The sequence below is a fragment of the Corvus hawaiiensis genome, chromosome 3 (genome assembly GCF_020740725.1).
Source record: "Corvus hawaiiensis isolate bCorHaw1 chromosome 3, bCorHaw1.pri.cur, whole genome shotgun sequence".
NCBI classification, from domain to species: Eukaryota; Metazoa; Chordata; class Aves; order Passeriformes; family Corvidae; genus Corvus; species Corvus hawaiiensis.
Window position 1 is genome coordinate 15671987 of NC_063215.1, and position 16633 is coordinate 15688619.

Here is a 16633-nt window from a genome sequence, read left to right on the forward strand (position 1 = left end):
CTTCTCTGGGCAGCCTGTTACACTGCCTCAGCACCCTCACAGTGAAGAATTTCCTCCTAATACCTAATCGAAATCTGTCAGTTTGAAGCCATTCACCCTTGTTCTATATCATTATAAGCCCTTGAAAATGTCCCACTGCAGCTTTTTTTTAGGGCTCCTTCAGGTACTGGAAGGTGTTCTAAGGTCTCTCCAGAGCCATCTCTTCTCCAGGCTGTACAACCCCAACTCTTCAGCCTGTCTTCACAGGAGAAGTTCCAGGCTGTGTTATATTCAGTCTATGTTATACTCAACAAATTGTCAGGATGTTTTTGATGTTGGATTACTGCGTTTGTACAGAATACAGAGTTTGGAGCCTACAACACAACAACCAGACACAGGTTAAACTGCAATGAGCTTCTTTCCAGGGAATGCAGCTGGATACTACTTTTCTTGACCTTTGCTAAATAGTTCCAATGTTATGCCCAACATACAGTAGGCAAAGGGATTCTAGTGGGTCTAGAGACCATTTTCCTGACACAAAGGCAGTATCTTCCCCTCCTGTAATGAAAAATTAACCAGAAGCTCAAAGTTTGCAATTTCAATGCTGATAGCTGAAATCATATGGTTTCTTTAAAGGCTTGGACAAATACAAACATCAAAGAGAAACATAAAAATGAGTCTTTTCTAACAATTTGTCCCCATGTCTCTCATCTATGCTGCAAGCTGGCTGGATGCAAAACATCTCCAGTCCAAAAGCCTTATGAAGTACACCAGCAGAGTTCCAAGCCGTTTCGAGAGGCAGAGCTGTCAGCCTGGGCACTACCCTTGTGCCAATGTAGCTATGTGGCTTCCAGGATTGGCTCTGGGCGAGAGCCAGGCAGCTTGGAGTGCAGGCAGGGCAAGCACAGGTCTGCCTGCACACATCCACGAAGGCATGTCCTAAGAAAGCAGTGCTGGGAAGACTCTTCTGTGTTTAAAAGAAAAAAAAACCCAAACCCACACTTTGGTAAGATCACCTGAGAGGTAGCTAATCTTACTGCTCTCACATTCGTTTCTTCACCTCCCACATGCACCACAGGTTTTGCATCAGCAGAAGGTGAGCCAGGAAAGAGATAAAAAAATTGGGCAATTCATGCACCTGTGGGCTCTCTCAGCCGCCTCCTGCCTTTGGGGTCGGATACTCCAAAAAAGGCTTGTCTGGCAGATGGGTGATAGGGCTGCATCCGCTCCAGCTCCACTCAGGCAGACGCAGCACCATCCTGCTAGCAGCCCAGGGGAATTAGTTTGCATTCAAACCTACCAATCCCAATTTGGGTGACTGACACAGAAGCCATCATGGGTCCCACACCACGTCAAGGAATGACAAGTGGGAAACACGATCCACCTCCAGATAAAGAACATCCTCCTAGCAAGTTTACTGCATCAACAAAACAAAAAGGAATGGTAATGAAAGGAAAATACATATTCTTTCTCACAAAGAGCAATGCTGATTGTTATTCCAACCTGTTCTGAGGCAAGGAGATATAGCAATGTCTCTGCTCGCAACATGTGGGAAACCTGGGGATAATGGTTCCCAGTTGTACTGATGCTTCCTCCCACCCCACACTTTGATAAGATAAAGCTGCTGGGCCAGGTTTTGTTAGATAGGTTGGAAAGAAAGTAAAAACAACAGTTTAGCAAGAACAGTGACAATACGTTGAAAAAAACCCAAACAAACAAACCCCCACCAAAAAAACCCCAATACACCCCCCGACATCAACAAGAACATCACAAGTCTCCAAAAACAATGACAAAACACGAAACCTGACAAAACAACACAGAGAATTAAGTCTGCAAAGGCACAAAAATGGCTGAAAAGAAAGAGCTGCCATCAGGTAAAAAAGGAATAGAGAAAAGGGAAAAGGAAAAAAAAACAAACCCTCCTACTTTTCTCTATAGAAGAGCTAATGTCAAGAGATTTTTCTTTCAGCTTTAGGAAACACCCTGTGAGCTCGTACAAGACCAGACAATGGCAGAGGCTTGGGACACCAAGTTCAGAAAAAATACTGAGTTGAAAACTTGCTTCTAGTGGGCAATGCTTAAAATCAAGGGCAGCAGATGCTTGTTTTTCAGAAAACCCAGGACAGAGTAGGGAGAGGTCAGTGTTAAGAGGCAGGGTAAGCAGTACTTGCTATGACTTTCCTATGTCACTGCTCCAAAGGCTGTGTGTACTTGTGCCTCAAAGTATTTGTGGTCTGCAGCCTTGGCTTCATACCAATCTCTTTCCTTCAAGTATGTTTGACTCATCACATTTCATAGTTTCATTTCCAACTAGCCAAACCTGTACCTACTCAATGCTGCTGAAGGTGGCAACACCTTCTTTAATGAGGCATATGACTGCTGCTTCATTACAAGGGCATCCATATAAATGTATGCAATATTCATCAATCAAAAAAGTTGAAATTCTTCCTGCAGTGAACACCAAGGGAGGATTATGCTAGAATAAACTCTTAAAATAAATCAGTAGTGTACCGCCCAGCCTCACTTCAAGCGGTAGCAAGAGATCCACCCTCTCCAAAAACTGAACTCCTCTAAAGGAAATAATCCAGCCAACATGTGGGAGGATCTGCCGAGACGACCACCCTCATTGCGTAAGGTTCTATTTTGACAGGCTATCCCAAATTAAATGCAAACTACCATAATATAGGACCATTCCACTCTTCCTGGACAAAAAGTAAAAGTAATAAAAAAAGCACTGTTTAATTGCTCCGTCATTCAGGGCATCACTTAAGAGATACCACATCATCTTCCTTTTGGTGAAAAGGCAGCAAAAAGCTCTGTCATGATAGTCTCTAGCTCAAAATGCCTGTTACATTCACCATGTATTCCTTTTTAGTAGAAAGGGTCTTTTCACACAGAGTATCTGGCTTACAATACTTTTTTTTTTTTTGGAGGAAAGGAAGGAGTAGGAGGACAATAGAACCCTTAATGTGCAGTGACATCATTTTTGGCTACAGTCCCATTACCCAGCCTAAAGCAAGCCAGACCAAAGACCTCCATAGGGGCCCTTCTCTGGGAGCTGCTGGAAGCAATGCAACTTTTCAGAAGGGACCCATTGGGAAGCACAGATCCTTGCCCTGTTAGAGCTACAGAAATGGGCAGGGAGGCTCTTGCAGTCACTGTGCAGACAACAACTCACCCTTTTCAGACAAGAGGCCCCAATACTCCTGCTCCACAGGGCAAGAGCTCAGACAGGATTTGAGCAAAGCAGGATCCAGGCAAAGCCAGTTAACCCTGGGGAAACCAATCTGTCCACATTGTTCAAGTGCCACTGACCTGAGAGCAGGCCATGTCCCCAGGCCAGACTTATGGGACAGAATTTGCTTCACAGACTAACGGGTAACACAGCAGAGATAACAGAACAACAGCCAACATTATGAAGAGCAGTATGAAATGTGCATTTAACCACACACATAGCGGCAATTTTCATTAAAAGGCCCCTAATGGGTACCAACCAAGAAAAGGAGAGCCTGTTGTACAGACCTGGGAAGAGATGGCTCCCAGCCTCAAAAACTCATGACCTGAACCTACAAACACTTCTCCTGACTGAGATATGGAGGACAAACACACAAAAAGGGCTGCAAGGATTCCTATTCCCTACTTCTAACATTCCCACACCTCAAAGACAGCCAAGCCTGCTCAGTCAACAAGAAGAAGCAGACAACTCCAGAGAAAGCTGCATCCCACCTCTAGACACCCTGTCCCTAATGAAGTCATAGACACGGAAGATGACGAGCTTGTGTTCAGACATCTAAAAGCTTCTTTGCAGGGGAAGAACCCCACCTCGACTGTCTGCCCAACACGGCAGACATCCAGCATGGGGTGGGAAACTGTTTGAAGTCTCCACAAGCCTCAGGCTAACTCCAGCATTACCTGTTGCATGAAAGTGAGTATCAGCTACACATCTTGTCAGACTCATTGGATCATGCTTCCACTCAAGCAGGATGCTGACTGAATAGCTACACTGGCTTTCTTAAATATCCCATTCAACAACTCACCAGTTCATCAACTAATTTTCCAGTTCACCCTCTTTCCTTTTCTTCTCACAAAGCATGATTGTCTCCTCATTCAATTATTCCCCTCCCCTGCTCTGTCAGGTGATGGGATCAGACCTCACCTCTAATACAGACACCTGAAAACCCACCTGAATCACTGCTTCCCTACTCTGCAGTGTCTCCTGATAATCTTTTTAACCCTGACCTCACTCTCCTTCAAATCTCAACAGCACCGCTTCAGGGCAGCTTGCCTCTTTCGAAGCCTGGCCCTCCTCCCCACCCTCAGCTCCCTTCACTGTCTCAGAGCAAGAAGGCTTTGGATCCTGGGCCCTTTTCCAGCTTGAACACACACTTGCAAAGATCAGAGAATACTTAAACCAGCCTCTGCTATGAAGCAGCTGCTTCCAGCAGCTCCTGTGATGTCCCAAAACAACAGAAGAGGGCAGAGGGGAGCTGCCAGAGAGGAGCACATTTGCTCTGAAATCCGTGGACACAGTCTGGTCCCAGAGTGGGAAGTGTCTGTCATGCATGAAATACTCCTGGTTTCTACACCCAAGGGCTCATGAGCAGCACACCAACGCAGGCAGCTGTGGGACAACTGCAGCCGTGCAGAGCCAGGCTTGTTCGATGTGTCCAGTGACCAGAGCCCTGGCCTTGCTCTTGGCTCTCCCAGCACAGTGCAACTGGGAAATGAGAAATACTTGTTACTGAGGCCATCTCAAACATCCATTGTGGATTCCACAAATCCACAGCTGCAAAATCCACACAATTTTTCTTGCAACAGTAGGAGCACATGACTTGTATTGTATGAAAAGAACATTTCTTCACCAGAAAGGTGCAGTTTACTAAACCACCCTAGTGGCCCAAGGGCACTGGCAAAGTGCTCTCAGGCAGGTGACACCCTCCTGAACAGACACAGTGGCAGAGGTGCAATATTCCTGTACATCCCCCCAAGAAAGCAAGCACCTGGTCCCAGAGCTGCTAGGGGCAACTCCTTGTGATAATATGCTATTTCTGCCTTCAATCTGACACACACCCTGTGTGCCCAAATGAGTAACTACATCAGAAATCCCAGACACAGAGCCTCATCACCTCCCATTTGACATGGCTGCACATGATAAATCATTTCCACAGCAAACTGGAAGCAAAAGCAAGAGGGAGAAACAGCAAGCCCAGAAGAATCACCTGGCTCTGATCCAGGTAACTCCAGGGCTCAGGAAGCAAATTTCTAATAATCAAGGCTTGCTAGCTGGTTAAACATACTGTCCGTGCAGCACTTCTGCTGTTATTAGATATTAAACACTGTATTTATTACTGTGAAGGAATTTCTGTAACATCAGAAACTCAGCTCTATCTATGCCCTGCTCTCTTCATATACTTTAAGATTGCTATCAGGGGGTGGGGGACAGGGAGGGAAGGAAAAAGAGAGAGCAAGAGCATACAAGGTAAATGAACCATGCAATAAAAATTGTTGAAATTGGCTCAGACATTTCCTGATAAGATCACAGAAGCTGAGAAAGAACTGCTGAATTTCTACTGGTGAGAAATTCAGTCATTGACAAAACACATCTACTCAGGGAAAAATTGAAGTTAAACAGACAAACACACAGAGCACTTGCTAAAAATGCCATTTTTTTAAGTACTGAAGTTGAGAGTATTTTTGTCTTAATATGATTCTGATCCCAGGAGTCAAGACTTGCACATCTGGTATCAACAGTCCACTCTGAAAGTTCATACAAACCAGGACTCACAGTATATGGATCTCACACACTAAGATTGTGAATCTGGAAGCAAATTTGCCTCTGTAGCTACAAAACCAGTCTTTCTTACACCTCCCCACATCACTTCATCCCATCAAGTTCAGCCCCGAGATGAACTGTCACCATGAGGGTCCTTAGACCTTTTCAAGATGCTACTGTCAATTTCTGCATTTCTGGCAACGGACTGAAACTACTCATTCAGGGATCTGTAGAGTAACTCAGCAACAGCCACCTGGTAGGAAGGGACGGCTTTCCTTGGGGCAGCCACAAAGTTCTCAGCACCAGGTGCGAGCCCTGCTCCTGGGTTAGTGGCCCATCCCTGCTGCTGCAGAGTGGCTCAGCCAGCAGAGAGGCAGCTGCAGAAAGTGCTTCCAGCTCGTTGAGGACTTGCATTGTTCTGTCTGCATGATCCACTCTGTGTGCAAATCCTAAGTCTTTGCATACCTCGTGGACACCAACTTCCTGGGTTTGTCAAATGTTTGACTCACTATGGCAGCAGGATAATACTTACTGACTCCTTCTGACAGCTCTTCTGAAGCATCATCTGTTTGTTCACATAGTGAAGTGCTTCATGTTTTAGAAATCAAGTCAGCTTTTTAGCATCCTCCAGCAGGTAAGGCCCTCCCTGCCAGCCCTCTCAACCTGACTGAAGTCAATCTGGTGAAAAAGGCATCCTGGCACCCAACACCAGCCCCACAAGTAGTCCCCCACACGCTGCAAAGCAGCACTTTCAGCAGCAGCATACACACAACTCCTCACTGCTGTCTACCAAGCATCCCAAACGTCTCCCACAGAGCTGAAATCTAACAGCAGTTCCCATACAACATTTTCTCCACAGCCCTTGTACAGGACAGAGCACAGTTTGTGGTGACAGCAAGCTCCGTGCAGTGACACCAGCCCTTGCTCCTCCTGCAAAGCATGGCATGCACAGCTCCAAAGAAGGACCTGTGTTCTTTGTTGAGAGTTCCCATGTCCCCCCAAGCCAAGCTCTCCCCAGACATGGCACTCTGCAGCCATCAGTACTTTTCCCCATGATGCTGGTCACTACTGGTACTGCTTGCTGATACCAGTTACTAGTACTAGCAAGGGCACAGGCAGTCTCCAAAAACAGAACGACACCATTCCCAATTTTTAAAGACAACCCAGGCAGTAATGAAACTCTCCAAAGAAAACTCCTTCACTTTGACTCCAGCAACAAACCAGTGAGAAATGCCTTTAGAACTGAGTTGGTTCCGTGCTCTGACCTGCTTTCTGTGAACCTAGAAGATGCCCAAGCCTTTTCCAGAAGCCAGAGTGGCTCAATCTGCTGCAGTTAGCTACTAGCTAGCGAAGCTGCCTGTACTTACACACCTACCAAAGCGCCCACAGTTCTGCGCAAAGATCAACACAGAGTTCACCAGGAGGCTGCTCTAGTTTGAAATAGGTCACTGGGCGTTGGGATCTGCGGTTTAAGCAACACACGCTTTGGGAGCTCAGAGGCAGCAGCTGTTCCCTCTTCGGTGGAAGACAAGCCCATTGCAAGAGCCTCAACTCCCCAGCAGCTGCCCCCTGCCTCCCGCAGGGATCCTCAGGGAGGCTGCGCAGTGCCAAGCCCAGCTCCGCTCCATCACACCTCCCGCGCCACTCCACCTGCTCGAGAAACGCTCAGTGCTTCCTTCTGCCAGTACTTGTCTCTCAGGCAGGCGCTTCTGCCAAGAACCCTAAAGCAGTTGCAAAGCTCTCCCAGTTGCACATGCAAACCCTCTTAAGAAATAGCCAGAAGGTTTTGCCTAATGTAAGAGTGTAAACAAACTTGTTACATGCTAATCACCAGGTAGGCCACACACCCTTCCCTTCCCCCAGCCCCTGAATCGGCTGAAAGGACAGGAAATATAATCGTGGTCACATACCTTCGCTTCCTCGTTGATGTCCCAGGTGAAGGATATGGCGTTGTATGCAATCTCCTCAATGTTACTGATGGTGTTGAAGCTCTCCTTGTAGTCAGCTGTTAGAAAGAAGGATTCATGAGGGAGACAAAGAGGAGATACCACCTGAGTCCTTAATCACATGAAGCAGCCAGAAACTGTAACTCTTCAGCAGCCCCTTGACGGCAAGAAAAGCTGAACTGTACTTAGGAATGGATCATTAAAGAGGCTAGAAATGGTTCTCACACACAAAAAAAATCCTCAACAAACAGGACAAAGGAGCAAAATGGGACTTGCAAAAATTTTAAACTAGAAACTTCAGCGAAAAAGCCAGACATCCTAAATATCAGGTGTTCTATGCCTTAACCTGCTATGTAGGGGAAACTCTACCCTGCGTGGCAAGGACATAAGCTCTCAATAAAACTCCTTCAATAACAAACAAAGATTTGCATGCGCGTCTGCTTTAAGTGCCAGGTGATTAATCCCTGCTTTGATTCACAGAAGGAAAGGACGAGGAGTACAACCCAGCCTTCAGCCAGAGAGGGCTGGAACCCAGCCAGCCTCAGCCTTGTCTGGAGACAAGTAGAAATTTGCAGTGTTTTCTTTTTTTCACATGTACCAAAGACCAGTTGTGAGCAAAGCTGTGGGAAGGTGGATCATTAGTCTTGAGGTATTTCTACGAGGATCTTGTCCTTTGAAGAAACACAATATTTAGGACAGCCACTGGGACTACAAGCTGTGATTTAGCTACAAGCACCAGGATATTAAAAAAAACCCTGTTGTTTGGAGGGGGCTGTTGATCTCCCAATACAAAACCCTAAACCCCACCAATCAAAATCCTCCCAAAAATCAGCTTCTTTAAGGTGTCCTAAAAACTATAGCATTAGCTCCAAGCAATCACAAACTGTCTCTGGGCTTTCAGCAAAGCTGTGAATAACAGAGAGTGATCCAGAAGTTCCTTAAAATAACAAAAGCTTTAGGAGGAAACCAAAGCTTGCCAAGGAATTAGGTCTGAAGTTTGACATCAGCAATGAGAGTGTTCTTTACCTATATCAATGCATCTTTGTTTGGCTGTGTGCTGTCTTGAGTGCCAATATTTCCAGTGCCTGAGCTGATCTTCCCTTGTTTTGTCTTCAGCAAACACAACCATAATGACACTCTGAAAGGAGAGAGGAAAAGACTAAGAAAAAAAAAAAAACAAAACAAAACCAACAAAAAGGTGAAAGAGAAAAAGAGAAAAGGCCAGAGAGTACATTTGTTTTGGAGCTTTAGGCTTTTCTACTTGAGGCACTACAGTATACCAGCACACCGCTGCCAAACAGGAAGGCAGACAACAGCACTTTCTGGATCATAAACAGAGATGAGCAGAACTCCTCTCCTAACTAGAATTCAAGGATCTCATTCCAGGTGTTGCATCATCTTTACACAAGTGCTGACACCACTTCTTAACAGTCTGAGCCAGGATGGGTTGGTCTGGCAGTAGGTGGACAGCAAAGGAACGAACACTGACGTAAGAGCGCGGGTAAGCTGGCCTTTGTGCTGATGCTCTGGTCTAGATTACTGCACTTCAGGAGAGTTTAAGGTTACCATTGTACACACCCTCCTCCCAAGAAACCACAAGTGCTGCCACTCACTCGGACTTTACTGATGGGGTGATGGATTCCTTCACTGCTGCTGACTTCCTTCAGCGTGATTGGGTAAAATTGACCTTTATTCAGGTAAGTCATTGTGCTGTCCCCAGGCTTCTGTCGGAGGGACTTGGAGGCTTCCAGAGTGTATTCAAAGTTATTCCTATAGAGTGAAAAGGGTAGTGATTGCTAAGGCATTTTCCTGGAAAGCTGATTAAATGTTCCACGTTTAATTTGGAGAAATTCCAAAGTCGTTAGTTGACTCATTAAGCCATCAACAGGCAAGGAAGTTGGAAAACAGGATGAGCCCCTTTTTCAACCATTTCCTTCATGAATGAACATTTAAGAGAAGTTCTTGGCAAGCTAAATCCTAAAATACATCAGCAGGCAACACTGGAAGGTCCCTGTTCAGGCTGAGAGCAGCAAGCTGCTCTCAGGGAACAGAAAAGTATCTTTAGAGATTTAATTAAATTCACAAGCTAATAAGCTACTCAGTGGCCATCACCCTCTTGGTCAACTGCAACTATCAAACAATGAATTCACTCCCCTCCTCTGGAGTACAGATGAGTTTTATTTCTCCTATTTCTGCTGTAGATTTCCAGCAGATTGAGAGTAAGACAAGCAGACGAGGGAGGGGGCACAGCTGGAAGCAAACTCCCAGACCACTCACAGACAGCACTGCACATTCCCATGGGACACGGATTTGGTGCAAGGACAATAACTGAAGCTGGGTGGTATTTCCAACCCCGCAGGTAGTTTTCCTTAAAATATTTGTTTTCTTTAAAGATACAGTTTTCAACTGTGAAATTCAAATGAGAAGACATAATTGTATGTTTGAGATCCAGAGCCTCCCCTCCTCCAAAATTCAACTGTGACTCAGTGCAAAATGGCGTGAGTTGTACTGCTTGCTCATGGCCAACTTAAAGAGAGTAGGAGGATATGGGCAAATGGGGGCCTTAAAGCATTACCCAGAAATGCTGTCAAAAACATAATCTTCTGAATTCATGTTGGCCATTCGGAGATTGAGTTCAGTAGGAAAGAAAACCTGGGGTAGACAAAACAACAATTAACACTGCAGCAACAAGGAAAGTCAGTATTAAATAGATACTTCTGACCACGGAACTTCTGTCAGGCAAATTGTTCACCAGGTAACAACTGATTTTTGATTTGAACAAACAGGACACTTGAACAGTGTTTTAATCCAAAACTTTTGGGTATCAACTATGCACAATATCTTGTAAACCTTCCAAGTCAGCTTAAGGCAAAATTTTAATGCTTTCCCAAATCTCAAAGGGCATAGCTACACAGCTCCTTGAGGTTTGGCTTAAAAATCAAAACATGGTTAGGCTATTTTCAGTTGGTATCATAAAACAAAATCCACATATTTTCTCACTCAAGGGCCCTACATAATCCAACTGTTCTCCACTGAAACACCACACCTAGAAACTGGCAGTAAGGAAGCTTACAGACAGTCACCTCAGTTTGGTACCTGCAAAGGCACCAGAGAGTGCTGAACTCTTGCAAAACCCGGCCCTGTGGATCAAGAGAACTATTTCCACACTCTGCAAGCCAAAGCCTCTGTCACTAGTAAGATTAGTCATTTGCTTTTGATAATGATTTCATGTTGTGAAGGTTTTATTTACCAAGTTTTAATTATGCACCTTTCTGAGAAAGTCTTCTGTTTCTAAGCCACTGAACAGATTTCTGGCTCATGTAACAAGAACAGTTAAAGATGGAACCGGATCTCTCCATCCAGATCGAGACACACACACACACACACACACACAGAGAGAGCAACTGCCTCTCTTGGTACCTCTTGCACACCCTCCTTGAAAGTCTCCGAGAAGGTGGAGTCTGGTGTTCGCCTCTGGGAATTTTGGGGCTGGGTGTTGGAACTGAACTGGTCGGGATTGAGGTTCCTGTCGAAGACCACCACCCGCTCGGGGGGCTCGGGGTGGTACACGGTTGGCGGGATGCCCACGGCAAAGCCATGGGGCTGTGTCTCCGTTTTGATGGAATGGGTGGGCATCGTGGCAATTGAAACGGTGACCGTTGTGTCAGGGGTTGTGAGGTGGCCTCGCTTGTCCATGCCCATCTGGGGGGTGTGTGGAAGGACAATATTGAAAGGCACATTTTTCAGAACCTGGACTCTGTTTTCTCCGGCAGAAATGAGTGACTGTTCCGTCACATTTGGGATGCTGTTCCTTAAAGGGGCAAAAAGAAGCCACGCATAAATCACACATTTTATTTTACCATTAAACAAGAGTTAGAAAAACTTTTCAGCCTTTTGGACAAGGACAACTGACACCAACTCTCCTCCTTGTGCAGAATAGCTCAATCCTAACCTGAAAAGCTGAGAAACTCATTTAAAAAACTCCCAAAACTCCTCACCCACTGCTAACCATGCCACCTTGGAGATGAATTACCCTGGAGCAAAGGGTGAGGGTTCGCAGCCCAGATCCTCACTGCTTGGAAAACAGCAGTCCAAAACTAAGCACTTCCCACCACACATTGGCACACTCAGGCTCCACAAAGTTGCTCTTTGGCAGAGGGAGAAGGACTGACAGCAAGGTTGCTGCTCCTCTGCCCTAGGACTGTGCACCACCCGGGAAGCACTAATAAGGAAATTACACCCCTCTTTTCATTCACAACCCTCCAAGAAAATACACACCACGACTCCTGGGAGTGGTTTGCATAACTTGCCGCTCTCCACCCCACCACACTAATTTCTGCCAGGACAACACTGAGATCTGTGGCTGAGCTGACCTCATAGCTAGTAGCCACTAAGTCAGCCTGCCCTCCCTTTCTCCCTCCCCACTAAGTGGTCCTGCCCTCTCCTTTGCACCAATTCTGATGCTCCCCTGTCTCCTTGGTGAGCAAGTTCAGCTTGCTTGGCTGGCAGAAAACTAGCCACCTTTTCTTTCCCTGTCTGGTGATGGGTCAGCGTGAGACCCAATCTGGTTCAAGAGGAGCAGTGGGAATACACGGCTGGGAAGCAGCCTGCTCTTCTCAACAACAAGTCATTCAATCAGCTCAGCCAGATGACAAACCTCACCTCAGGTCCTTAAAGCACTCTAGTCTGTCCAAAGGAAGAGGATGGTAGGAGTGGAAGCCTGACTTGAGTGAACCTCACATTTGTAACATTCACTTAATCAGTATCATCTGCTTGCGAGGCACAAGAGAGGGAAGGCAGGAAGGGGAAGAAAGATAGAAGTTCCAAAGGATACAAAGAACGTCCCCAAACAATACAAAACCCAATCACAAACACTTTGAAGTCCTCCCCAACCGGCCCATGCATGAAACAGCAATGCTGCTGGTACCTGAAAACAAAAATCAGCAGAGAGCAACTGAAGCAACTGCATGAAAAATGAAAAGGGTCACCAGTGACCTCTGCAGCCTGGAGAAGGGGTGCCTGTGCTACCAGGCCGTGCCTAATGTTAGAGAGCAGCTTTTGCTAGGCTGGCTGTATGACATTAGCACACTAAAAGTAGATGGACAGCAAAGAGCAGCAGTTTGAGCCTCAACTCTCCACACTATGGTCCAATCTCCATCCTGTTCCTGGGGCAACGCAGGAATCTGAGGCATAGAGTAAAAGCTAACAATTTCTCTCTTCCAGCACATCACCACAGTGCAGCAAGTTACTTTCTTTCAGCAGCTTTGATAGTCTAGGAGGGAAGGGAGGAAACAGAGAAGCAATAATGAAAAAGAATACCTTTTGCTATGGTCTTGCTCAGCATGTTCTACCTCCGGTTTAGCTGTTGAAGATCTCCTCTCCCTTGGAACCTGGGAAATTTAAAACATACTATAATTCAATTCTTCCTCCTATACAAAAAAAAATAGCTTCTTAAAATCTGGTCAAATTAAGGAAGCATTGCTTTTGATGCCAGTCATTATTTGCATTACAGCTTAACCCATGTTCACATGGCTTTGGGATGCCAGGCTGACCCCAGGAGATGCCTTGTGGATCCCCATGGAGCCAACTCAGCCACCTGTGCTAGCCCTGGGCTCCTGCTAGCAACAGGTGGCGAGAAAACCAGTGCAGAAAACCATCCATCCATGGCTGGAGCACCAGTACTGGGGTGAGCAGGACCAAGAGGAGATTTCCCAAGGTTTGCTGGCAGCGCAGGTTCTCTCCTCTGCAGGCTGGCAGAGTTCAGCTTGCTGGATGAACTCAAAGCTTGAGAAAGGATGCTGCTCCACAGCCACTTCCCCAAGTACACGTGCTCTCTAGGCCATTACCTCTAAGACCACTTGAGGCTCTCCTTTCTCCTCAGTGACCAGGGGATTTGGGGAGGCCCAGATCCAATCAGCACATTGAGAGACTACAGCTCATATTTATGCGTGGCCACATGCAACACACTGGCCCAGACCATACTAAACCTTTTACCAATAGAATGTAACCAGCACTCTGGATTTAAGACAGCTCAGTATTGTTCCTTGTACTTTATGCCACAGACAGGATTTGCCCTGAAAACACAGCATCGATCCAACGAGTCACCTTGCCCACACAAATGCCATTTTCCTGGCTGTGCTGCAAGGCCAAGGCACACAGGAGAAGGTGAACTCTGGGAGCTATAGTGGCTCAGCTTCTTGCATGGAGCACATAATCAACACCCCAGCAACCCAAACCACTCTCACAGTAGCTGGCACAAGCCCGTGGTGCTCAGGTCCCCTCAGCCACGCAGCAAGGCCACACAAGCTCTCCTGCCAACCCACATGTGGGGCTCAGGACTTTTGTAACCCTCATCACACCTCCTGAATGAGCAAAGCAAACACCTTCTGGTGTATGTATGGAGGAGTGAACTCCTACCACTTTCCTTCATCAAAACCTGTTCAGATCCTGCCTCCATTTGCCAGCCTGGATCCAAGGTAGGGAACTGCCACTTCAGCACGAACATGAAGGGTGAGGGCACCCCTGCACAAACAGAGTTCTTCTCTACAGCCCCAACTGAAAACTATGTCCTTGTTCTTACACATAACCTGGAATCCCCAGAAACACTGGAATTGTTAGACTTCCCACAGTAACCAGCAAAATCTGGAGAACCTCTACTTGGAGACTGCTGGGAGGCCAACACTGACTAGTCACTGAAAAACAAGGGTTTTCCAAGCTGCATTTGGTCAACACTCCCAAACAAATTTTTATCAGTTTTGTTTCTTATAAGGCCTTATTAACCACAGTTGAGCAAGCCCAGTAGTCAAATGGAAGGAAACAAAAGCTGTTTGGTTTTACCATTTTGGCTTTTTTTATAGGAAGGCGATCTCATCAGCTGCCTTTAATATGCAGAGGGGGTGTATTAGAAATGCCTTGACATCATTGCTCTATAACATTACTCCATAACAGCCCTCAATAAATCTTTCAACTTCCAGTCATTTTGCTTTACACAAGTGCGCAGCATACCTGTTCTTCCACCGATTTTTTCCGTACACCCACTGATACTCAAACATAAGAGGAAACCTTGAATTAGGCATTAATGTACAGCAAATCCCTTCTGCTTTGCCAAGCATGAAGGATCAACATCAACGTTCTTTTTGTAATCTACAGGTTTAGAAATCAAAATTGATTTTGTGGATTAAAATTGTTCTGGTGAAAGTATGTTGTTATTTCCTTTTTTTTCCCAAAAGCATAGCAAGCACAAGAACAAAGCAAGTTTTCTCACAAAACTAGCTGAATAACATCCACATCAGTGAGTCTGTGGCATTTTGTCGTGTGTGTGGAGTGTTAATCTCCATACTAAGCATTACAAGAACATTTTGATGTGTAAGACATGTTCAACTCTTAAAAGGGCAGACAAGGATTTTGTCTGCACCAGGCAATCTCTCCTCGTGCTTGAAGAACATAACTGAGGTTGTCAACTGCACTCACTACTGTTAAAAGACACAAGCCAAAGTGCCAGGCAGGAGAGCCAAGTCAGCCTCCTGGCCTTCCTGCATGCTCAGCAAAGCAAAAACAGGCATCTCCACCCGGTGAGCCAGGCCACCATAACACAGGCATCTCAGCACAAGCAGGACCCCTCCCTGCCTGGAAATGCCTGCTGGTCTCCACTGACCTGGCTGGAGATAACTACCCTGGCTTATACTTTTGGTATTTGGGAAACAAAGCTCAGCAAAATGCACCCCATGCACACCAGAATGTTCTCTGAGTGCTCAGTTCAGCTGTGAGGATCTAGGAAGGCACATGTCTCTGAACAGACCATGAACACTGGGGAAGAAAATCACTGCTGTCAAAGGATTAACAGATTACAGCAGTTGAAACTCACTGAGGGTTAGAGGGATACAGACAGCAACTCTTTCAGGTGGACACTTCTGTCCCACATACCAACAAAAACCTGTAATTATACCTTAATATTAGCTGAGACTGAAGTAACACAACAAAGCCCCAGCAAAAGCCAATGGTCCACCAGAATAGGGATCATGTGAGCAAAAGAAGAGGAGTTTCTTTCTCCATGTAGATTCATATTCAGACAGGGATGTGGTCCTAAAGCGTCATTCTTTATGACTATGTCTATAACATACTGCCTCTTGCAAAAACTGGGGTCAACAGAAAAAGTGCTACTCAAGTTGCAAAGTAGAAAAGTGATACTTAACTTTTACATCAAGATCTAGGGGATCTTATTTTACTGAGCTAAAAATAAATTTTCAGAAAGAGAGATATAGGGTTTTTTCCATTTAAAACCCACATAGCTTAAAGTCCTTGTGATCTGTTCACAGCTTCTGTAAAACCCTCTAGCAAATGACACCTTTTCAACAGGTGGAACATGAGCTCTGCTGGCTGCCAGAGCAAACCCACGCCAATCTACCTTGTAATAATCATAGAGCAGTCCGAGGGCAGCTGCACTGTCTTCATCCCCATTGATGCTCATCATAGCTTTGGTAGCTGCTGTGAGGGGATTTTCAAGAAAAGTTTTCCAGGCCTCATCTTCATTGGTGTAAGGACGTCTCTGAGAGTAGAGAGAGTCATTCTGAAGAACCAACACGGGTCTTTTACTTGAATCATAAAAAAAGAAGAAATAAAAAAAAGCCACCTGTTAGAATACATGAGAAACATTCCTAAAGTTTTTCAAAATTAGCTGGCCGGGTTTCATGGGGTTCATATTCTGATTCAGTGTACTGCAAGGATTAGTCAACACAGAAAGCCCAGAAACTTAGTTCTGATCTCACTCATGCTCAGTGTAAATCAGGATTAATTTGACCAAACTCAGACGGATTACACCAGCCTATACAAAAAGGCAAAGCCATGTAAGAGCACAACCGACCTGCTCATGCTCTGAGTCCAACCCAAAAAGAGTTACACACTTACTAGCCAAACCACCTAGGAAGCCTCCAGCACA

The 16633-nt window shown here is 45.7% G+C and overlaps 1 protein-coding gene across 2 annotated transcripts in view; it reads right to left on the reverse strand.

Annotated features, from left to right (window-relative positions):
* GRHL1 (grainyhead like transcription factor 1) overlaps positions 1-16633 on the reverse strand; it is a 41588-nt gene that overhangs the window by 21654 nt on the left and 3301 nt on the right. For both annotated transcript variants that reach the window (XM_048296986.1, XM_048296985.1), the window contains exons 2-8: positions 16103-16289; positions 13018-13088; positions 11119-11509; positions 10274-10350; positions 9312-9468; positions 8725-8836; positions 7663-7757 (exon numbers count right to left, since the gene is read on the reverse strand). In XM_048296986.1, the coding sequence (XP_048152943.1) occupies positions 7663-7757; positions 8725-8836; positions 9312-9468; positions 10274-10350; positions 11119-11509; positions 13018-13088; positions 16103-16289 (1090 nt within the window). The remainder of the gene's footprint in view (positions 1-7662; positions 7758-8724; positions 8837-9311; positions 9469-10273; positions 10351-11118; positions 11510-13017; positions 13089-16102; positions 16290-16633) is intronic.